Here is a 22,790-nt window from a genome sequence, read left to right on the forward strand (position 1 = left end):
TTCCATCACACCCGATGACATCATTGCCTATGCCAAGGGTATTGTTACTGCGTTCCTTCACTGATTCCAAATCGTGATCTCAGCTACTCACACACGCTCTGACTATAATTATGTGTCATGAAATGTAAGCTCACATGTCCAGACCAACAGTAACGAGGGACATAGCTTTATAGATACAGAGATTACAAGGCCTCTAATAGCACTGCCTGGAATAGGCTGCCCCCTACTGTCCAAAGGAATTCAAAAGACTAATTTCTTTTTTATTTTTTGCATTTTGGACAGAGCAGGGAAGGATTTCCTATAACTTCCTGTCCTGTAAACACAACAGGGAAGGAGAGCGATCGTGCTGAATTCAGGGAACTGACAGTTGCCATCAGATCAAGTGTCCCCTCTGGAAGATCACTGTTCTGGGGACATTTCAAACATTTGTGGTTCCCACCGTCCCTGTGCTGAGTTCCCGGGTCTGTACACCCGCTGTGCCCATTATGAGGGGTTCCTGCTATCCCTGTGCTGAGTTCCCAGGTCTGTACACCCGCTGTGCCCATTATGAGGGGTTCCCACCATCCCTGTGCTGAGTTCCCGGGTTTGTACACCTGCTGTGCCCATTATGAGGAATTCCCACCATCCCTGTGCTGAGTTCCCAGGTCTGTACACGAGCTGTGCCCATTATGAGGGGTTCCCACCATCCCTGCCCCAAGTTCCCGGGTCTGTACACCCGCTGTGCCCATTATGAGGGGTTCCCAGCATCCCTGTGCTGAGTTCCCGGGTCTGTACACTCGCTGTGCCCATTATGAGGGGTTCCCACCATCCCTGTGCTGAGTTCCCGGGTCTGTACACCCGCCATGCCCATTATGAGGGGTTCCCACCATCCCTGTGCTGAGTTCCCAGGTCTGTACACCCGCTGTGCCCATTATGAGGGGTTCCCACCATCCCTGCCCCGCGTTCCCGGGTCTGTACACCCGCTGTGCCCATTATGAGGCGTTCCCACCATCCCTGTGCTGAGTTCCCGGGTCTGTACACCCGCTGTGCCCATTCTGAGGGGTTCCCACCATCCCTGTGCTGAGTTCCTGGGTCTGTACACCCACTGTGCCCATTATGAGGGGTTCCCACCATCCCTGTGCAGAGTTCCCAGGTCTGTACACCCGCTGTGCCCATTATGAGGGGTTCCCACCATCCCTATGCTGAGTTCCCGGGTCTGTACACCCGCTGTGCCCATTATGAGGGGTTCCCACCATCCCTGTGCTGAGTTCCCAGCTCTGTACACCCGTGGGTTCTGACCCTTCAAGTCCACTCACATTAGAGAGAAGGAAACGTTACGCATGAAGTGGTTATTTTTTTATTCTCTAGTCTATGTCAGTTCAGATAACGTCTATCGAAGTCAGGCAAATAAAAACAATATCTCTATTGTGATAAATTCTACTTTCTGGGACGATCGATCTCCTTAGTGGACGATGGTTATTGGGACGTCACCTTTCCGGGCCACCATGGAGCAGTACTTGTCTGGGAGGCCGGCGTTCCTGCAAGAGAGCAAATGTGAGGGTTTAGGACATCCCTGCAATACATGCACATTCCCTATGTTGTGTCCCTTTAACCCCTTCCAGTCCGGACACTCCCCCCCCCCCCCTTCCAGTCCGGACACTTCCCCCCCCCCTTCCAGTCCGGACACTTTCACCCCCTTCCAGTCCGGACACTTCCCCCCCCCCTTCCAGTCCGGACACTTTTACCCCCCCCCTTCCAGTCCGGGCACTTCCCCCCCCCTTCCAGTCCGGGCACTTCCCCCCCCCCCTTCCAGTCCTGACACTTCCCCCCCTTCCAGTCCGGACACTTCCCCCCCCCCCCTTCCAGTCCGGACACTTTCACCCCCCCCTTCCAGTCCGGGCACTTCCCCCCCCCTTCCAGTCCGGACACTTTCCCCCCCCCCTTCCAGTCCGGACACTCCCCCCCCTTCCAGTCCGGACACTCCCCACCCCCTTCCAGTCCGGACACTCCCCCCCCCCCTTCCAGTCCGGACACTCCCCACCCCCTTCCAGTCCGGACACCTCCCCCCCCCTTCCAGTCCTGACACTCCCCCCCCCTTCCAGTCTGGACACTTCCCCCCCCCCTTTCAGTCCGGACACTCTCCCCCCCTTCCAGTCCTGACACTTTCCCCCCCCCCCTTCCAGTCTGGACACTTCCGCCCCCCCCTTCCAGTCCGGACACTTTCCCCCCCTTCTAGTCCAGACATTCCCCCCCCCCCTTCCAGTCCGGACACTTCCCCCCCCCTTCCAGTCTGGACACTCCCCCCCCCCTTCCAGTCCGGACACTTTCCCCCCCTTCCAGTCCAGACACTTTCACCCCCCCTTCCAGTCCGGACACTTTCCCCCCCTTCCAGTCCAGACACTTTCACCCCCCCTTCCAGTCCGGACACTATAACCCCCTTCCAGTCCAGACACTTTCACCCCCCTTCCAGTCCAGACACTTTCACCCCCCCTTCCAGTCTGGACACTCCCCCCCCCCCCTTCCAGTCCAGACACTTCCCACCCCTTCCAGTCCAGACACATCCCCCCCCCCCCTTCCCCAGTCCGGACACTTTCCCCCCCCCCCCCTTCCAGTCTGGACACTTTCCCCCCCTTCCAGTCCAGACACTTCCCCCCCCTTCCAGTCCGGACACTTCCCCCCCCCCTTCCAGTCCGGACACTTCCCCCCCCCCTTCCAGTCTGGACACTTCCGCCCCTTCCTGTCCGGACACTTTCCCCCCCTTCCAGTCCGGACACTTCCCCCCCCCTTCCAGTCTGGACACTTCCGCCCCCTCCTGTCTGGACACTTCCCCCCCCTTCCAGTCCAGGCCAATTTTCAGCTTTCAGCGCTATCACACTTTGAATGACAATTGCGCGGTCATGCAACACTGTATCCATAGGAATTTTTTAGCATTTTTTTTAGACAGATAAAGCTTTACTTTGGTGGTATTTATTCACCGCTGGGATTTTTATTTTTTTTGCTATGTAAATTAAAAAGTCCAAACATTTTTTAAAAAAGTGTTTTTCTTATAAAATGTTGCAAATAAACAGTATTTCATCATAAATATTGGCCAAAATTTATTCAGTTATATTTTTAGTAAAAAAAAAAAAAAATAACCCAAATTAGTTTATAACCAAAAATTATAATTTTTAAACATTTTTTATTTATTTATTTATTTTTTTACACACTGTCACCATGGCGACATTGTACTACTTGTGGGAAGTGATGAAGATTTTTTTTTTTTTTTTTTTTTTTTACACTGATTGCTTTTACACCCATAAAGGCTGTAAAAGCAATCATTTCTCCTCTCTGGCTGCATTCTTGCAGCCATTGAGAACTACTGAGTGAGCTGTGATTGGTCACAGCTTGTCACATGGTACAAGGCTGTTGTGACTAGCCCTGTACCATGTGACCTCTGTGATCATTCACAGATTTCACACGTAGCAAGCAATGATGTCACAAGTGACATCTTGCTTACTACTCTGCATTTGATCACTGATTGGCCAATCAGTGATCACGATTGGGACCTTGCACAGAGGTCCCTTCTAATGATCGGTGTTCCACTGTGTCCGGAGGACACAGCGGGCACCGGATCGTGGTGCTGCGCGCACCCAGGGAGCGCGCACAAGCAGGGTGCGGGGAGGCCGTTTGTAAACAGCCACCCGACCCTGCACTGCCACCGTCTGGCCATTTATATACAATGGCCGGACGGGAGGTGGTTAAAAACACAGAGAAATACCTTGTTGACCTGCCAGAAATACACTGAGCTCCCTTCCTGTTTGGGCTGACAACGCTGCCTCTGCTGCACTGAAATCCCAAGCAGCGTTGTTAGCCCCACCTGCTGGACTACAGAACTCCACCCATGTCTCACCTCTCTCTGTACCTCTCTATACAGTAGGCTTTCATTGATTTTGTTCCCCGGGAAACAATGCTGCTGTATTGACTCTCAAGCCCCTGTCCACACACTCTGTGTAAGAAAAGGGCTCCTGGGAGATGTAGTTCTGGGGGTGTGCATACTGTATGTCAATAGGAAACAATCTCCCAGCTGCTGCCTCTGCGAGAATTTGACATGGCTGGTGATAAAGGAAATAATAAAAGGGGTTTCCTCCTACAGGGTACTGTAAATCATGGTGGGACATGCTGGAGAGGGGGAGAGGGAGGTGTTCTGTAGTTCACAGAGATAGCTGGGAACAATGTAACTTATAAGAATGCAGCACAGGCAGGGGGCACAGAAAGTTCAGCAGATGGGTTTCCTGGCAGGATCAACAGGCATGTTTTTCTACTTATCAAATATCTGATCTGACCCAGCATGCTGCAGGGAAGGACCCTTCCTTTCTGATTGGAAGCAGTGGTCTCTCCGCAGAGGTCAGACACAGCCACTGCTGAGCTAGAACTCTCCAATCTGATCTGCGCTGTCCTCAGAATGCTGCAGAGAAGGACCCTTCCTTTCTGATTGGAAGCAGTGGTCCCTCTGCAGAGGTCCGACACAGCCTCTGCTGAGTTAGAGCTAGAATTCTCCAATCTGATCTGTGCTGTCTTGAGAATTCTGCAGAGAAGGACCCTTCCTCTCTGCATGGAAGCAGTGGTCTCCCTGAAGAGGTCAGACACAGCCACTGCTGAGTTAGAGCTACAACTCTCCAATCGTATCTGTGCTGTCCTCAGAATGCTGCAGAGAAGGACCCTTCCTCTCTGCATGGAAGCAGTGGTCTCCCTGAAGAGGTCTGACACATTCCCTACTGAGTTAGAGCTAGAAGTCTTCAACCAGCAGAGAGTGTACACTTGTGGTGGCTCTCACCTTAGTTCCTCCAGCTTCTTCTGTTTGAGTTCATCCAGGCGTACCCTGCGTTGTCGGGCCTCCTCGTCCAGCCTCTTGCCCTCCTCGAAGTGGGAGATGCGGTTCACCACCTGTTTCTGCTCTTGCTCGCGCACCTGTCGCCTCAGTTCGCTGGCGTGTTTCCTCAGATGGTTGGTCTTCTCCTCCTGCTCCTTGAGTTCCTTCTCCACCAGATCACGCTGGACCCTACGATAGAAACATGAAGACGATTATAAGGCCGGTATCCAAATATCTACATTCCACCAGGAAGGCCATCGGTGGTCTCCATACTTTAACACCCGCTCAAATTCCACTCGGTCCCGCTGAGCCTGCACAGCCAAGTAGTGCTCCTTGTGCGCCACCTGCTCCAGACGTGCCTTTCGCAACATGGAGTTCACCTCAGCCTGCTTTAACGCCTCTTCTTTTTCCTTCCGGCGCCAGGCTCTCTCCATGGCCTCCTGGTTCCTCTTTGCCCGGAGGGCATCCTAAAAAAAAAAAGGTAAAACAAGTAAGGCAAAGATTTACTTGGCTATTGGATGGCGTAGTTCCACCTCTGTCCTAAAGATCTACCCCCTTCCTGCCTACAGGGCGCTTCTACCCCCTTCCTGCCTACAGGGCGCTTCTACCCCCTTCCTGCCTACAGGACACTTATACCCCCGTCCTGCCTACAGGGCGCTTCTACCCCCTTCCTGCCTACAGGACGCTTCTACCCCCTTCCTGCCTACAGGACGCTTCTACCCCCTTCCTGCCTACAGGGCGCTTCTACCCCCTTCCTGCCTACAGGGCGCTTCTACCCCCTTCCTGTCTACAGGGCGCTTCTACCCCCTTCCTGTCTACAGGGCGCTTCTACCCCCTTCCTGTCTACAGGGCGCTTCTACCCCCTTCCTGTCTACAGGACGCTTCTACCCCCTTCCTGTCTACAGGACGCTTCTACCCCCTTCCTGCCTACAGGACGCTTCTACCCCCTTCCTGCCTACAGGGCGCTTCTACCCCCTTCCTGCCTACAGGACGCTTCTACCCCCTTCCTGTCTACAGGACGCTTCTACCCCCTTCCTGCCTACAGGGCGCTTCTACCCCCTTCCTGCCTACAGAGCACTTCTACCCCCTTCCTGCCTACAGGGCGCTTCTACCTCCTTCCTGTCTACAGGGCGCTTCTACCCCCTTCCTGCCTACAGGGCGCTTCTACCCCCTTCCTGTCTACAGGGCGCTTCTACCCCCTTCCTGTCTACAGGGCGCTTCTACCCCCTTTCTGTCTACAGGACGCTTCTACCCCCTTCCTGTCTACAGGACGCTTCTACCCCCTTCCTGCCTACAGGGCACTTCTACCCCCTTCCTGCCTACAGGGCACTTCTACCCCCTTCCTGCCTACAGGGCACTTCTACCCCCTTCCTGCCTACAGGGCGCTTCTACCCCCTTCCTGCCTACAGGGCACTTCTACCCCCTTCCTGCCTACAGGGCGCTTCTACCCCCTTCCTGCCTACAGGGCGCTTCTACCCCCTTCCTGCCTACCGGGCGCTTCTACCCCCTTCCTGCCTACAGGGCGCTTCTACCCCCTTCCTGCCTACAGGGCGCTTCTACCCCCTTCCTGCCTACCGGGCGCTTCTACCCCCTTCCTGCCTACAGGGCACTTCTACCCCCTTCCTGCCTACTGGGCACTTCTACCCCCTTCCTGTTTACAGGACACTTCTACCCCCTTCCTGTCTACAGGGCACTTCTACCCCCTTCCTGTTTACAGGACACTTCTACCCCCTTCCTGTCTACAGGGCACTTCTACCCCCTTCCTGCCTACAGGGCACTTATACCCCCTTCCTGCCTACAGGACACTTCTACCCCCTTCCTGCCCAGGCCAATTTCCAGCTTTCAGCGCTGTTGCACTTTAAATGACAATTGCGCGGTCATGCAACACTGTACCCATATGAAATTTTGATAGAGCTTTATTTTGGTGGTATTTAATCACCTCAATGTTTTTTAGTTTTTCTTAAACAAACCAAAAACCACTGAAAATTTTTTTTAAAAAAAAGTTTTTTCTTAGTTTTTTTTATAAAATTTTGTAAATAAGTGATTTTTCTCCTTCACTGAAAATTCTGGGGAAAAAAAGTTTTTTCTTAGTTTTTGTTATAAAATTTTGTAAATAAGTGATTTTTCTCCTTCACTGATATGCGCTAATGAGGCTGCACTGATGGGCATTCATAGGCTGCACTGATGGACACTGATAGGTGGCACTGGTGGGCACTGATGAGGAGGCACTGGTAGGTGGCACTGATGGGCATTGACAGGTATCACTGATGGGCACTGAAAGGCAGCACTGATACATGGCACTGATAGCCAGCACTGATAGGCGGCACTAACTGGCACTGATAGGCGGCACTGACTGGCACAGATAGGCGGCACTGACAGGCACTGATAGGCGGCACTGACAGGCACTGATTGGCAGCACTGATAGGTGGCACTGATTGGCATTGATAGGTGGCACTGACTGGCACTGATGGGTGACACTGAAAGGCAGCTCAGATGGGCACTGATATGTGGCATCGATGTGCACTGGTAGGCACTGATATGTTGCATTGATGTGGCACTGATGGGCACTGGCACGGGGCACTGATGAGCACTGACAGGTGACGCTCCTGGGGCTACACTGATCATCAGGGCACACTGATCATCAGTGCCCTGATGATCAGTGTACATGTCCCCTCTGCGTAAAGCCGATTACCGGCTCTCCTCTCCTCTGTCAGCATGACAGCTCTAGAGGAGAGAAATGCCGATAACTGGCATTTCCCTGTTTACATGTGATCAGCTGTGATTGGACACAGCTAATCACATGACCGAGCCGACATCTTCGGCTCTTTCCATGATCGGTGATCCGCTGTGTCCAAGGGACACAGCGCACCGCTGATCGCCACGCTGTGCGCTCCCTGAGCCGCGCATGCGCGATGAGAATGGGAGGACATCATATGACGTCCTCCCAGAACGAGAGAACAACCTTGCGTCCGTCATATTATTATATGGCGGGCAGGAGGTGGTTAAAGGTGAACATACCTGCTCTGCTCGGTGATCGTGAGCTCTCTCCTGTAACGCTCGTAGACGAGCAACTTCCATTTCTTTCTCTTTTTTAATCCTTTCTTGCTCTGCTTCGTATTCTGCTTCCCGAGCCTGGCGACAGAGACACAGGAAGAAAGATCAATGCACATTCCAGATGTTAATTTTGTCAGGACAGAAACATAGGGGCCGCCATTGCTGAGCTCTCAAGGGAAAGGAAAACTGACATTTTGTATAAAAATTAGAAACAATCTCCCAGGTGGTTGAAAGGAAATAACTGACATTTTAACCAAGAGCTCTGAAGAAGGGGGGTCCAAGATTCCTGAAGAAGGGGGGTCCATGAGACCTGAATAAGGGTAGTCCAAGAGCCTGAAAAGAATGGTAGTCCAAAGCCCTGAAAAATGGGAAGTTCAAGAACCCTGAAAAAGGGGAGTCCAAGAGCCCTGAATAAGGGTAGTCCAACAGCCCAAAAGAAGGGGGAGTCCAAAGCCTTGAATAAGGGGAAGTCCAAGAACCCTGAAAAAAGAGGAGTCCAAGAGCCCTCAAGAATGGTAGTCCAAAGCCTTGAATAAGGGGAAGTCCAAGAACCCTGAAAAAAGAGGAGTCCAAGAGCCCTGAAGAAGGAGTCCAGGAACTCTGAAGAAGGGGGAATCCAAGAGCCCTGAAGAAGGGGGAGTCTAACGGCCCTGAAGAAAGGGAAAATTCAGGAGCCCCGAAGAAGGGGGAGTCCAAAAGCCCTAAAGAAGGGAAAGTCTAAGAGCTCTGAACAAAAGGGAGAGTTCAAGAGCCCCAAAGAAAGGGAGAGTTCAAGAGCACCAAAGAAAGGGAGAGTTCAAGAGCCCCAAAGAAAGGGAGAGTTCAAGAGCCCCAAAGAAAGGGAGAGTTCAAGAGCCCCAAAGAAAGGGAGCGTTCAAGAGCCCCAAAGAAAGGGAGAGTTCAAGAGCCCCAAAGAAAGGGAGAGTTCAAGAGCCCCAAAGAAAGAAGGAGTTCAAGAGCCCCAAAAAAGGGAGAGTTCAAAAGCCCCAAAGAAAGAAGGAGTTCAAGAGCCCCAAAAAAGGGAGAGTTCAAGAGCCCCAAAGAAAAGGAGAGTTCAAGAGCCCCAAAGAAAGGGAGAGTTCAAGAGCCCCAAAGAAAGGGAGAATTCAAGAGCCCCGAAGTAGGGGGAGTCCAAGAGCCCTGAGGTAGGGGGAGTCCAAGAGCCCTGAAGAAAGGGAAAGTTCAAGAGCCCTGAAGAAAGGGACAGTTCAGGAGTCCTGAAGAAAGGGAGAGTCCAAGAATCCTGAGGAAGGGAGAGTCTAAAAGCCCTTAAGAAGGGTGAGGACAAGAGCCTGGAAGAAGGGTGAGTCCAAGAGAACCAAAGAAAGGGAGAATTCAAGAGCCCCGAAGAAAGGGAGAGCTCAAGAGCCCTGAAGAAGGGAAAGTCTAAGAGCCCCGAAGAAAGGGAGAGTTCAAGGGCCCCAAACTAGGGGGAGTCCAAGAGCCCCAAAGAAGGGTGAGTCCAAGAGCCCCGAAGAAGGGTGAGTCCAAGAGCCGTGAAGAAAGGGAGAGTTCAGGAGCCCTGAAGAAAGGGAGAGTTCAGGAGCCCTGAAGAAAGGGAGAGTCCAAGAATCCTGAGGAAGGGAGAGTCCAAGAGCCCTGAAGAAGGGCGAGTCCAAGAGCCCTGAAGAAGCGGGACTCCAAGAGCTATGAAGAAGGAGGCGTCCAAGAGCTCTGAAGAAGGGATAGTCTTAAGCGGTTGAAGGGAAATAATTGACTTGCTTACCAAGAGCTCTGAAAAAGGGGAAGTTCAAGAGCCCTGAAGAAGGGGGAGTCCAAGAGTTCTGAAGAGGGGGGGAGGGGCCAAGAGCCCAGAAAAAGGGAGATTCCAAGACATATACATTTTTTAATTATATATTTGAGTACTTTTAACACTGCACTTTAATTGATGGTTCATGGCAATTTTACTAAATTAGTATTTGGTATTTTGGAAAATCCCGTTATGATATATGATTAATATAATCAGGTTAATAATACACTCATATTTTATTATTAGTGGAGCGAGACACAAATTTTACATACAATTGAACTGGGTCCAACACTGGTGCCAACTGGACTGCACAGTCATATACAGACAACCTGCACAACTACTGCCACCTACCGTAGAACCCTTGTTGCTTATTGTCAATAAAGCTGTGTCCCTCAATGGACTCCAAACAGTAAGTAAAAAAAAAATTCTATTATTACTAGTCTTACCCCTCATTTCCTAATGAGGGGTAAGACTAGGAATAAAAAGATTTTTGTTTCACTTACTGGTTGGAGTCCATTGAGGGACACAGCTTTATTGACAATAAGCAACAAAGGTTATACGGTAGGTGGCAGTATAGCCCTTGGTTGCTTAATAAAGCTGTGTCCCCAGTGGACAATAGGGACACATTTTCACCAGAAATTAAGGGATTTTTTTTACAGCTAAAAGGAAACAGCAAAAAAGTAAGTAAATTGGTGACTCCCACATAGACAGAGATATATACAGCAATTTATTACTTCTAATGCTGAGGATTGTAGAAGGTTCGATAGAGGCATAGGGCTTGTCCTATAATTCATTTATCCACAGACACCTGCTTACCAGTTTCTGTTTGGTATATTCTAGCACCCGCAGGTCTGCCAGCTTCTCCTGCTCCTTCCGCTCAATTTTCTTCCTCTTGTTCTCAGCATTGATATGTTTTATCTCGGCCTGAATTTCCAACTGTTCCATCCTTTTCTTCTCCATATCCTGTGGGGAAACACCAAACGCGTTTCTACATTTCAATGTCCTTTACACCAATATTATATGGCCAACTGTTTGACCTACACTGTGGGGAAGAGTATGTGGACACCCCTTCTAAATGGTTGACTTCAGGGGTTTCCAGTGAAAGGTTATGTTAATTATACAGAATATAAAAACATTTTAGATGATTGTCCTCTTTCAACCTTGTGGTAACAACTTGGTGAAGGCCCTTTTCTCTTCCACCATGACTGTGCCCCTGTGTACAAAGTTATAAAGAAATGGTTTGACCAGTTTGGTGGGGAGGAAGTTGAGTGACATGCACAGAGCCCTGACCTAAACCCTGCTGAACACCTCTGGGATGCACTCAAACCCCAGTTGTAAGCCAGGTTTCTCATCCAACAGTACCTGATCTCATAAATGGTGGCCAACTACATAAATACGTGTGTTGACCAGTTTGATGTGGAGAAGCTGAAACCCCAATTGTGAGCCAGGTCTTCTCATCCAACAGTACCTGAGCTCATAAATGGTGGCCAACTACATAAAGACATGGGTTGACCAGTTTGATGTGGAGAAGCTGAAACCCCAGTTGTGAGCCAGGTCTTCTCATCCAACAGTACTTGACCTCATAAATGGTGGCAAACTACATAAAGACATGGTTTGACCAGTTTGGTGTTTAGGAACTCAAGTGTCCTGCAGAGAGCTCTAAACTCAACCCTATTGAACACCTCTAGGAGGAACTGAAACCCCATCTGTGAGCCAGGTCTTCTCATCCAATAGTACCCGACCTCATAAATGGTGGAAAACTACATAAAGACACGGTTTGACCAGTTTGGTGAGGAGGAAAATGAGTATCCTGCACAGAGCTCTGACCTTAACCCTACTGAACACCTCTGTGAGGAACTGAAACCCCAATTGTGAGCCAGGTCTTCTCATCTAATAGTACCCGACCTCATAAATGGTGGAAAACTACATAAAGACACGGTTTGACCAGTTTGGTGAGGAGGAAAATGAGTATCCTGCACAGAGCTCTGACCTTAACCCTACTGAACACCTCTGTGAGGAACTGAAACCCCAATTGTGAGCCAGGTCTTCTCATCCAATAGTACCCGACCTCATAAATGGTGGACAACTACATAAAGACATGGTTTAACCAGTTTGCTGGGGAGGAAGTTGTGTATTCTGCACGGAGCCCTGACCCCAGTCCTACTGAACTCTTTTTTAGATGAACTAAAACCCCAATTTTGAGCCAGGTCTTCTCATCCAACATCGGTACCTGACCTCATAAATGGTGGCCAACTACATAAAGACATGGCTTGACCAGTTTGATGTGGAGAAACTGAAACCTCAATTTTTAGGCAGGTCTTTTCATCCAACAGTACCTGACTTCATAAATGGTGCCAACTACATAAAGACATGGTTTGACCAGTTTGGTGTGTAAGAACTCAAAGGTCCTGCACAGAGCCCTGACCTCAGCCCTACTGATCACTTTTGGAATGAACTCAAAGCCCAGTTGTGAGCCAAGTCGTCTCATCCAACAGTACCTGACCTCATAAATGGTCGCCAACTACATACAGACATGGGTTGACCAGTTTGATGTGGAGAAGCTGAAACCCCAATTTTGAGCCAGGTCTTCTCATCCAACAGTACATGACCTCCTCATAAATGGTGGCCAACTACATAAAGACATGGGTTGACCAGTTTGATGTGGAGAAGCTGAAACCCTAGTTGTGAGCCAGGTCTTCTCATCCAGCAGTACTTGACCTAATAAATGGTGGCAAACTACATAAAAACATGGTTTTACCAGTTTGGTGTTTAGAAACTCAAGTGTCCTGCACAGGGCTCTGACCTCAACCCTACTGAACACCTCTGGGAGGAACTGAAACCCCATCTGTGAGCCAGGTCTTCTCATCCAATATTACTCGACCTCATAAATGGTGGACAACTACATAAAGACACGGTTTGACCAGTTTGGTGAGGAGGAAAATGAGCATCCTGCACAGAGCTCTGACCTCAACCTTACTGAACACCTCTGGGAGGAACTGAAACCCAAATTGTGAGCCAGGTCTTCTCATCCAATAGTACCAAACCTCATAAATGGTGGACAGCTACATAAAGACATGGGTTGACCAATTTGATGTGGAGAAGCTGAAACCCCAATTTTGAGCTAGGTTTTCTCATCCAACAGTACCTGACCTCATAAATGGTGGCCAACTACATACAGACATGGGTTGACCAGTTTGATGTGGAGAAGCTGAAACCCCAATTTTGAGCCAGGTTTTCTCATCCAACAGTACCTGACCTCATAAATGGTGGCCAACTACATACAGACATGGGTTGACCAGTTTGATGTGGAGAAGCTGAAACCCCAATTTTGAGCCAGGTCTTTTCATCCAATAGTACCTGACCTCATAAATAGTGGCCAACTACATAAAGACATGGGTTGACCAGTTTGATGTGAAGAAGCTGAAACCCTAATTTTGAGCCCCGTCTTCTCATCCAACAGTACTTGACCTCATAAAATGGTGGCAAACTACATAAAGACATGGTTTGACCAGTTTGGTTTGTAGGAACTCAAGTATCCTGCACAGAGCCCCGACTTTAACCCTACTGATCACCTTTGGAATGAACTCAAACCCTAGTTGTGAGCCAGGTCTTCTCATCCAACAGTACCTGACCTCATAAATGGTGGCCAACTACATAAAGACATGGTTTGATCAGCTTATTGGGGAGGAACTTGAGTGTCCTGCACAGATCCCTGACCTCAACCCTACTGAACACCTTTGGGATGAACTAGAAAGTCGTCTGCAAGCCAAGCCTTCTTGTCGACCATCAGAGAGATATCCAACAAGCTCACAAGTTCATGACTATTTAAAGTAAACCTATTATAGGAGTAAAACAGGGGTTAAATCTGGCCACACACACATATTAGTCTGAACGTATGATCTCTGTACAATTTCCTTTAGATTTAGCTACCATACAAGGTAGAACATCTACAGTATATGGTAGGTAGAACATTTATAAAAAGTCAAACATCTACACGGTAGGTAGAACATCTATATGGTAGGTAGAACATCTATAAAAAGCAAAACATCTACACGGTAGGTAGAACATCTAGAGATAGTAAAAAATCTATATGGTAGGTAGATTATCTATAAAAGGTACAACATCTATATGGTTTACTGATGTTTATGCCCCATTGGGGGAATTTCCCACTACTTCCTTTTCTGGTGACACAACAAGAAGTACAGGGAAATCCCCCTACTGGGGAGAATTATGTAATAAGTAAGCCTAAAGCTGTCTCTCTTCTCCATTCACTCACTTTGTAATCCTCCATCTGAAGCTCTTCCAGGTACTGAAGCATCTGCTGGGCTTCTTGCTCCCTTTGCTCCTCCTGGAGAAGTCTGGCCTCCTCGTTTTCACCAATCTGCTGGATGACGTGAAGCTTCCCTCTGCAGAGACAGATAAGTCAGCCATGTTTACTGGACACAACGGGACTAAATGTTTCACTGCTATTAAAGGAAGCCTGCCCTAAAATAAAAGATATGCTGTATATATGCGCCAATGTTGACCTCCTTCTGAAAATGCAAGGTGCCTGACTGTCAATAACTTCAGTATTTTCTGAGCTACTGATGGAGAACATTTTTTTCTTTCCCCCAAGATGGCCTTAAAATAACAAAAGCTATTTGATTTACTGCAGAGTTCACCTTTGCCATGCCTCAAGGGCTGAATGGAGCCATGTTTATTGTTCAATAAATGATGCGGCCTACCTGATCCTCTCCTGTTTCCTCATCTCCTCGATCTCCTCTTGCATCTTTATCGACTTCTGACGTTCCACCTCCATCATCTGGTCCAGACGCTTGGACTCCTCCTCCAGCTCTTTGGTGATCACTTTCCTCTCCACCATCTGGGCATCGCGGATGGCGTGGCACTTGGCATTCAGAATCATCTGTTGAGGTGCAAAATGTAAGAGGGGTCGGAGGTTTGATTCTAAAGAATTCATGGATGATCTGGATTCACCCAACAACCTCAAGTTGGAGGAATAGTGCCTCAAGGGGTGGATATAGGCAAAAAAAGGGGTTGCACCTGGCCAACGGGCTGCAGCTTGGAGACCACTGTTGTAGGGTAAGCCGCCATGTTATTTTTAAAATTTAGGATTAGATACACTATAAAATATATCTTTTAGCATTGGATAGGATAGGTAAGTTGGGAATAGGTATCGGAAAGGTGCTTGAAACGAAGATAATTACTAGTGCAATACAGTAGAATGTAAAAAACATTCTGAGGCCCAATGGCCCCGAAGAGCCTGCTCTGGTCAGACAGGGTCACCCTAACTGGGGTACCCACAATCAGACTCCAGGAAGAGAAAGATGGCATGAAGACCACCAAACCACAAATGAATAAAAAAAAAGTCCATTGTTCATCAAATAATCAAAACGACCAACGCGTTTCGGGGGTCTAAACACCCCTCCCTTTATTGAGGCTACAAGGTCAAGGAAGGAGTGGACTTTTTAGAATATGTCAACACAATTCCTATGCAAAGCTATGTTTAAATAATTACAATAAAGCAATTGTTAATTTATATGGAGTCGAAAAATCAAAACAACCAACGCGTTTCGGGGGGGGGGTCTGAACACTCCCTCTTTATTGAGGTTACTAGGACAAAGAGCGCTCGACTTAGAATATGTCGACACAATTTGTATGCAGTGCTATGTTTAACCACATGCCGCCCAGCCACTGTATAAATACGGCGGCAGGGCGGCACGGCTGGGCAAAAGCGCGTTTTAAAACGTGTGTTTTGTAAACAGGTAGGGGGCGCGCGTGAGGCGTGCCGCCGCCCTACCTGTCCCACCGATCACAGCCGCGGATGTCAGTCGCCAGGTCACAGCCGGTCTTTACCGGCTATGTCCCGGCGATCGGCAGCAATCTCTGACAGAGAGCACAGCTCCAGTAGCTGTGCTTTCTGTCAGTTCCCTGACAGCTCCAGGACACGCTGATCGGGACAGAAGAGTTTCTCTCTCCCGATCAGCGGTGTTCCCTGCAGTACACACCCCGCCCCGCCCCCTAGTAAAAACACTCCCCTCACACAGTTAACCCTTTCCCTGAAAAATAAAGTTAACCCCTTCCTCCCCAGTGCCATTAGTACAGTGTCAGTGTTTTTTTTTTTTGCACTGATCACTGTATTGGTGTCACTGGGGATGTCAGTGACCCCAAGTCAGTACCCCCCAATGTCAGAATGTCAGCCGCAGTCCTGCCATAAGTCGCTGATCGCCGCCATAAGACGCTGACGCCATTATTAGTATAAAAAAAAAACTAAAAATCCCAGTATCTTTCCCGCCATTTGTAAACGCTATAACTTTCACGTAAACCAATTAATTTACACGTATTGGTTTTTTTTTTTAGCAAAGACATGTCGCAGAATGCATTTTGGCAGAAATTTGACTAAATTTGATTTTTATATTTTTTTTTACTGACATGTTTTATAGCAAAAAGTCCAAAATATTGTTTTTTTTCCTCAAAATTGTCAGCCTTTTTTTTTATAGCACAAAAAATAAAAACTGCACAGGCGATCAAATACCACCAAAAGAAAACTCAATTTGTGGGAAAAAAAAGGATGTAAATTTCATTTATGTACCGTATTGCATGACCGCGCAATTGTCCGTTAAACTAGCGCAGCGCTGTATAGCAGAAAAATGGTGTAAATTGCAGTATCTATACCATAGTTTGTAGACGCTATAACTTCCACACAAAGCAATCAATATACACTTATTGGGATTTTTATTCACCAAAAACATGGAGCAGAATACATTTTGGCCTAAATTTATAACCAACTTTGAGTTTACTATATATTTTTTATAGCTGAAAGTAAAAAATATTGCTTTTCTTCCAAATTTTTGGCCTTTTTTTGTTTATAGCGTGAAAAATAAAAAGCGCACAGGTGATCAAATACCACCGAAAGAAAGCTCTATTTGTGTGAAAAAAAGGACGTAAATTTCGTTTGGGTGCAGCATTGCATGACCGCGCAATTATTAGTTGAATTAGTGCAGCGCAGAGTAGCAAAAAGAGGCGTGGTCATTAAGGGGGTAAATCCTCAGGAGGGCGAGGGGTTAAATAATTGCAGCAATCAGTAATTTATATGGAGTCATTAGCTAAAGCAACCAACGCGTTTCGGATATCTGAACACTCCCCTTTATTGAGGCTACTAGGACAAAGAGCGCTCGATTTAGAATACTCCTCCTACCTCGTTGAGCTTTTTGATCTCGTCTTCTTGCTCCATGCGCATGGTGTTGGCTCTCTGCAGGAGATACTGCGCCCTCTGCTGGGCTTCCTCTTCCAGGTCGCTCAGCTTCTCGTTCTTCCTGCGAAGCATTTCCTTCTGTTTCATGTAGTTCTTGCGCTCATTAACGGCTTCCTGAAAAAGGCAACACATACACCCATCAATGTGGTTTATCTCCCACCAGAGATGTTTATGTTGGTTTTGGATACAGGGTGGTGGGGTTGGATTCCCTGTTGGGTTTTTATTGCTGTCTATGTCCCTCTTTATTTGTCCTGGTGTCACTGACACAGATCCCCAAGTACGTTCTATGAAAAAAAAAAAAATAATTGTCATTCAGTTAGGATCTAGATTTACTTTCTTCAGCCCCCCCCCCTCCCTTTCCCCGCCCCTTCGGGGGTTGAGCTCATTTGCATATTAGCTGCCAATGTTAGGGATAGTGGTAGAACGCCAGCTAATGCGAAAGAAGAAAGTTCCCAAAAGCCGCACATCCCAATAAAACCCTATGTGTGGAAAGTGAAAAGAGCCTCAGCCCGCCTCCGTCCAGGCCACACATACCCCAACGCGTTTCGTCCCAGCCACAGGGCTTAATCATGGGAAGCACTTGTAGCTTTGGTATAGGTTCACAGTGGGAACTCCAGTCAAAACATATGTATTGTGGTAAGAAAAAGTAGTGGTTAGGACCTCTGTCAGGTTTTAATTGCTGTCGCTGTCCCCATTGGGGAGATCCTTCTCATTTCCTTTCCCGGTGACAACACAGAAAATTAAGGAAATAACCTTAAAACTGGCTTATGTTTTTGCTTTGTCTGGTTCCTTCCTCATCCAAATGCCCCCTTTTTTCTTTTTTTTTTTTTTTTTAATAAAACTTGCTTTTATTACCTACCTTATTTTTTACCCAGTGATGTCATTACTGGGTCTCTGTGCTTCTCTAAGCCATGCAGGCAGATCATGGCTATTAAGAGGGGGCTGTAAACATTTCAGCCCCCTAGCTCAGTACTTCCCTCAAGGGCCCTCAGCCCTGATGTAAGCAGTGGGAGGAGTTATGCAAATATCATTATGATAAAAAAAAGTCCTTACAATGGCCGCTTCCTTTTGCTCCTTGAAGGCCTGTACGGCCACCTCACGTTCCGCCTTGGTGAGGACTTGAGATGAAGACTTGATGCGACGAAAGTCATGAGGGGACATGATGATGGATAAACCGGAGGGGTCCTCAGAGGGAACCCTGCAAACATGGAAGATCAGGTTAGACACACAAGATTAAAGTGGACCTGTCATCAGCAGGGGTGGACTGACCATTCGAGCACTCTGGAACTGCCCGAGGGCCCGGGGTCAGTAGGGGACCCCATGGGATGCCCCTGGTACCTTTCTTTGGCTTTTTCATAGGCTTTTTTGGGTGTGGACGAGGACACAGGGGCCCCATGATCCCCTATTGCCCGGGGGCCCCATGAGTTGTCAGTCTGCCCCTGGTCATCAGATAGATATTTCAACTTAAGTGCTGTAACACTTGCAGGTATTTATTCCCCCCCCCCCCCCCATAGAGATCACAGTACTCCCCCAACAATACCTTTCCACTGCAGAAGGGCAGCACCATCTTTGTTCAGGCATCATTCAAGGTCCTGGACTGAGATGGCGGCTCAGAGATGAAACAATTATATAAAATCCTGATATCTGTGCAGTTCTTGGCTGTGTTCACAAATTGTCTGACACAGATCAGCCCCCTGCAGCAGCCTCTCACCTTGTGACTCGCTACAAAGTTACAATGTACAGTGTGAGTGATCACTGCGGGATTGGAGACTGAGGAAATGCTTCCTCTTTACTGCAGCAGACTGATGATGTCATCTTAGCCTAGGCAAAGTCACTGACACAGATCAGCCCCCTGCAGCAGTCCCTCACCTTGTGACTCGCTACAAAGGTACAATGTACAGTGTGAGTGATCACTGCAGGATTGGAGACTGAGGAAATGCTTCCTCTTTACTGCAGCAGACTGATGATGTCATCTTAGCCTAGGCAAAGTCACTGACACAGATCAGCCCCCTGGAGCAGTCTCTCACCTTGTGACTTGCTACAAAGTTACAATGTACAGTGTGAGTGATCAATGGGGGAGGGGAGACGGAGGAAATGCTTCCTCTTTACTGCAGCAGACTGATGATGTCATCTTAGCCTAGGCAAAGTCACTGACTGGAGCCGGAAGACGGTTATGGCACTTACAGCAGATCTCGGATCAGGTCACTGGTGATAATTCGGATGGTCTCATGCTTGCGACCTCTTGTTGGCGCTGACACGGTTTTGCGCCGTCGGTTCTCCATCGTCTGCACAATCGGGGTGTCATCTTTGGCAGGCTGCGGCTTAAATAAAAACACACGCATTGCACGTTAAAACCATTCATGCAGACCCAATGATGTCATCACTGGGTCTCTGTGCTTCTCCATGCAATGCAGGCAGACCATGGCTGGTTGGAGGGTGCTGTACATAGCTTCCTGAAACCATGACAGCACCCTGCCCTCAGTACTCCTCCCCACGGTGCAAGCAGTGGGAGGAGTTATGCAAATGTAAAAATGCCTTATTGTGTGGGTGTCAGTCTGGAGGAGAACATCACCGTGACCCCAAACTCCTCCACCACCTGAGATCGTCCTACCAGGGAGGAGGAGAATTTCTATCCCACGTCTCACCTTCGTGCCAAACAAACTCTCATCGATTTCTGAGCTCAGGGCCTTCGTCCGGTACTTCCGGGCCTTCGATCGGTGCGATCCATGGGAACTGGAGCTGACCGAGCCCACAATGCTCTCAGGCTGAGGAGGAAGGACAACAAGGAGTTAATGACACCACCTGGAAGGACTGGGAGGTCCTCTACTGTCCATCCTCTCTGGAGTCCCCAGGGGACCACACTCCAGGCAATCTGATTGGACAATCTGTCATCAACTACTGAGATACTGAATGTGTGTGGAAGGAAGTAAAGAAAGAAAGAGAAGGATGATGGATGGAAGAAAGGAAGGAAGGAAGATAAATGGGAAGGAAGGAAGATAAATGGGAAGGAAGGAGGGAAGGAAGGAAGATAAATGGGAAGGAAGGAAGATAAATGGGAAGGAAGGAAGATGAATAGGAAGGAAGGAAGGAAGGAAGGAAGATAAATGGAAAGGAAGGAAGGAAGGAAGATAAATGGGAAGGAAGGAAGATGAATAGGAAGGAAGGAAGGAAGGAAGGAAGATAAATGGAAAGGAAGGAAGGAAGGAAGATAAATGGGAAGGAAGGAAGGAAGGAAGGAGGGAAGGAAGGAAGGAAGGATAAATGGAAAGGAAGGAAGGAAGATAAATAGGAAGGAAGGAAGATAAATGGGAAGGAAGGAAGATAAATGGAAAGGAAGGAAGGAAGATAAATGGGAAGGAAGGAAGATAAATGGGAAGGAAGGAAGGAAGGAAGGAAGATAAATGAAATTTAGGAAGGAAGGAATGAAGATAAATGGAAAGGACAATAAGTGCAGGAAGGAAGATAAATGGAAGGTAGGAAGGAAGGAAGATGGAAGGAAGGAATGAAGATAAATGGAAAGGAAAGGAAGGAAGGAAGATAAATGGACAGGAAGGAAGGAAGGAAGGAAGATGAATGGAAGGAAGGAAGGAAGGAAGATGAATGGAAGGAAGGAAGGAAGATGAATGGCAGGAAGGAAGGAAGGAAGGAAGATGAATGGAAGGAAGGAAGGAAGATGAATGGCAGGAAGGAAGGAAGGAAGATGAATGGCAGGAAGGAAGATGGAAGGAAGGAAGATAAATGGAAAGGACAAGGAGGGAAGGAAGATAAATGGAAGGAAGGAAGGAAGGAAGATAAATGGAAGGAAGGAAGGAAGGAAGGAAGGAAGATGAATGGCAGGAAGGAAGGAAGATGGAAGGAAGATGAATGGCAGGAAGGAAGGAAGATAAATGGAAGGAAGGAAGGAAGGTAAATGGAAGGAAGGAAGATGAATGGCAGGAAGGAAGGAAGATAAATGGAAAGGACTAGAAGGGAAGGAAGGTAAATGGAAGGCAGGTAAAAGGAAGGAAAGAAGGATGGAAGGAAGGAAGGAAGATAAATGGAAGGAAGATGAGGGTGAATTCACATTGCAGTGCAGAGCTGTCAGTGGTTCGGCTCTGACCGCTGTCCGTTGCCATCTGCAGTAGGGGGCAGTGTGGTGTACGATTTAGCGCATCACATGGCTCCCTTTTATGTACAAACTTTATTTGAAGCATACAAAGCGCACCCTTCATTCTCTGCAATGCAGGGCGGTGCGAGGCGCTGTGAGGTGCTGCGTTGTTGTACATTGCAGTGTGATTCCGCACGGTGCATTGTAATAAATGGCAGCATGTCCTGGGCCGTGTTGCAGCGTGCATGGGACACATAGGATACAATTGTTTGGGGTGTCCCTCTGGTGACAGACATTTCATGGTGCAATAACTGCATAGAGTGTGGGTTGTCCCCAAAGGGAAAGATGATGATGAAAAAAGAAGGAAGACAGAATGTATACAGAAGTGTCCTCTATCCAGGTAGAGGGATGGTGATGATGGGGGGGGAGGGGTAGGTATCAGAGGAGGTATATATAATGTATACACAGGTGTCCTCTCACCATGTCAGCTCTGTTCCTGGCTCCAGTCTGATCAGACTTCTCTTGTTTACCGATTGTCACAGCAACCGCAAACTTCCCTACTCTCCATGGAGACCTGTCAGAAACCGGAAGTTCCATCTTCTCCATTTTTCCAGAGCCCTCAGGGCGCCATTTTGTTGTAGCCCAATAAGCCATCAACAGGGTCCTGCAGAGGAGCCAATAGGAATGCAGTATAGAGGGAGTGGGCGGTGCTGTGAGGTCCTTCCTGTGGCAGCTTCCAGGTTTGAACTGCATGGCTATCTCCATGGTGACCAGGAGATCACAAATTCTGAAAATTAAAGTAAAATTTAAAAAATGATAAGTTATTGTTTTGAATTAACATTATTATTATTATATATTATTATTATTACTAATGTTATTATGGTTATTATTTATTTTTTATTAATATTATTATTGTTATTATTATTATTAATAGTATTATTGTTGTTATTATTATTATATATTATTTTTATTATTATTGTTGTTGTTATTATTAATATTATTATTAATATTAATATTATTACTACTAATAATAATAATAATATTAATAACAATAACAATAATATATAATAATAATAACAATAATACTATTAATAATAACAACAACAATAATAATAATAATATATAATAATAACAATAATAATAATAATAAAAGTGATAACATTTCATTTTGATCATTTTTAAGAATTGTATTTCATTCTAATCAGAACTATCGATCGCTTTCCACCGCCACATCAGTCGTCCTTTCTGGGAAATCCAATTTCCGAACCAATCGCGTTTAATTTTTGCTGACTTCTGCCGCGGTGTAGAATCGGCCCGAAACCGACCAATCAGCTGAATGCTTATATTTTCAAAAGGGGGGAGGTGTTAAAGCCCCTGTCCGGGTTTTTATTAGCCCTCTGTGTCCCCGCTGAGGAGATTTCCTCTCACTTCCTGTTCCGGTGACAACACAGGAAGAAGGAAATCGTCATAAAGAGGCTGCAATATAAGCCTGTCAGAGTTTCAAGGCAATTCCCACCTTACCTTTACAACCGACAAGAACACATTATTAGTAGAGCAGAGAAAACGTAAAACTAATGACGATGCTTCCTTTACCGTCCTAGTGACAACCATGCTTGTGTTGGTGTCACGGGGACAGGAAGTGGAGGAATAACTCTCTAATGGGGTCACAAAATGCAAAAAAAGAGGTTTTAATACAGTTAGGATTTAAAGGCCATTAATTTTCCTGCTCAGCGTGAAAGGGCCCTTACTTACCCCAATCCGCGCCAAATTCTAAATCCAAACAAAAGCATGTAAACGCACGCACATAATGCACGTTAAC

At 47.5% G+C, this 22,790-nt stretch overlaps 1 protein-coding gene across 1 annotated transcript; it reads right to left on the reverse strand.

Moving 5' to 3' along the window:
• Nucleotides 1–1,320: 1,320 nt before the first annotated feature.
• CFAP45 (cilia and flagella associated protein 45) lies at nucleotides 1,321–21,608 on the reverse strand. Its single transcript, XM_089659377.1, has 12 exons — nucleotides 21,452–21,608; nucleotides 19,530–19,649; nucleotides 19,069–19,205; nucleotides 17,938–18,082; nucleotides 16,828–16,998; nucleotides 14,357–14,535; nucleotides 13,909–14,038; nucleotides 10,449–10,595; nucleotides 7,847–7,960; nucleotides 5,102–5,295; nucleotides 4,793–5,017; nucleotides 1,321–1,517 (listed from the first exon to the last, which is right to left on the reverse strand). The coding sequence occupies exons 1-12, from the start codon at nucleotides 21,575–21,577 to the stop codon at nucleotides 1,442–1,444; spliced, it is 1,764 nt and encodes a 587-aa protein (XP_089515503.1). The 5' UTR covers nucleotides 21,578–21,608; the 3' UTR covers nucleotides 1,321–1,441.
• Between the last annotated feature and the right edge of the window lie 1,182 nt (nucleotides 21,609–22,790).

This window comes from Staurois parvus, unplaced genomic scaffold, assembly GCF_062004578.1.
Source record: "Staurois parvus isolate SC_StPar_1 unplaced genomic scaffold, SC_StPar_1.0 ptg001150l, whole genome shotgun sequence".
In the NCBI taxonomy this organism is placed as follows: domain Eukaryota; kingdom Metazoa; phylum Chordata; class Amphibia; order Anura; family Ranidae; genus Staurois; species Staurois parvus.

Excerpts from the sequence above, each read along its gene's own strand:
- CFAP45 (XM_089659377.1), bottom strand. The coding sequence starts at position 21,577 with ATGGAGAAGATGGAACTTCCGGTTTCTGACAGGTCTCCATGGAGAGTA. Across the intron at positions 7,961-10,448 it reads AATATACCAAACAGAAACTG|GCTCGGGAAGCAGAATACGA; the intron begins GTAAGCAGGTGT and ends CTCTGTCGCCAG. Across the intron at positions 5,296-7,846 it reads ACGATCACCGAGCAGAGCAG|GATGCCCTCCGGGCAAAGAG; the intron begins GTATGTTCACCT and ends TTTTTTTTTTAG.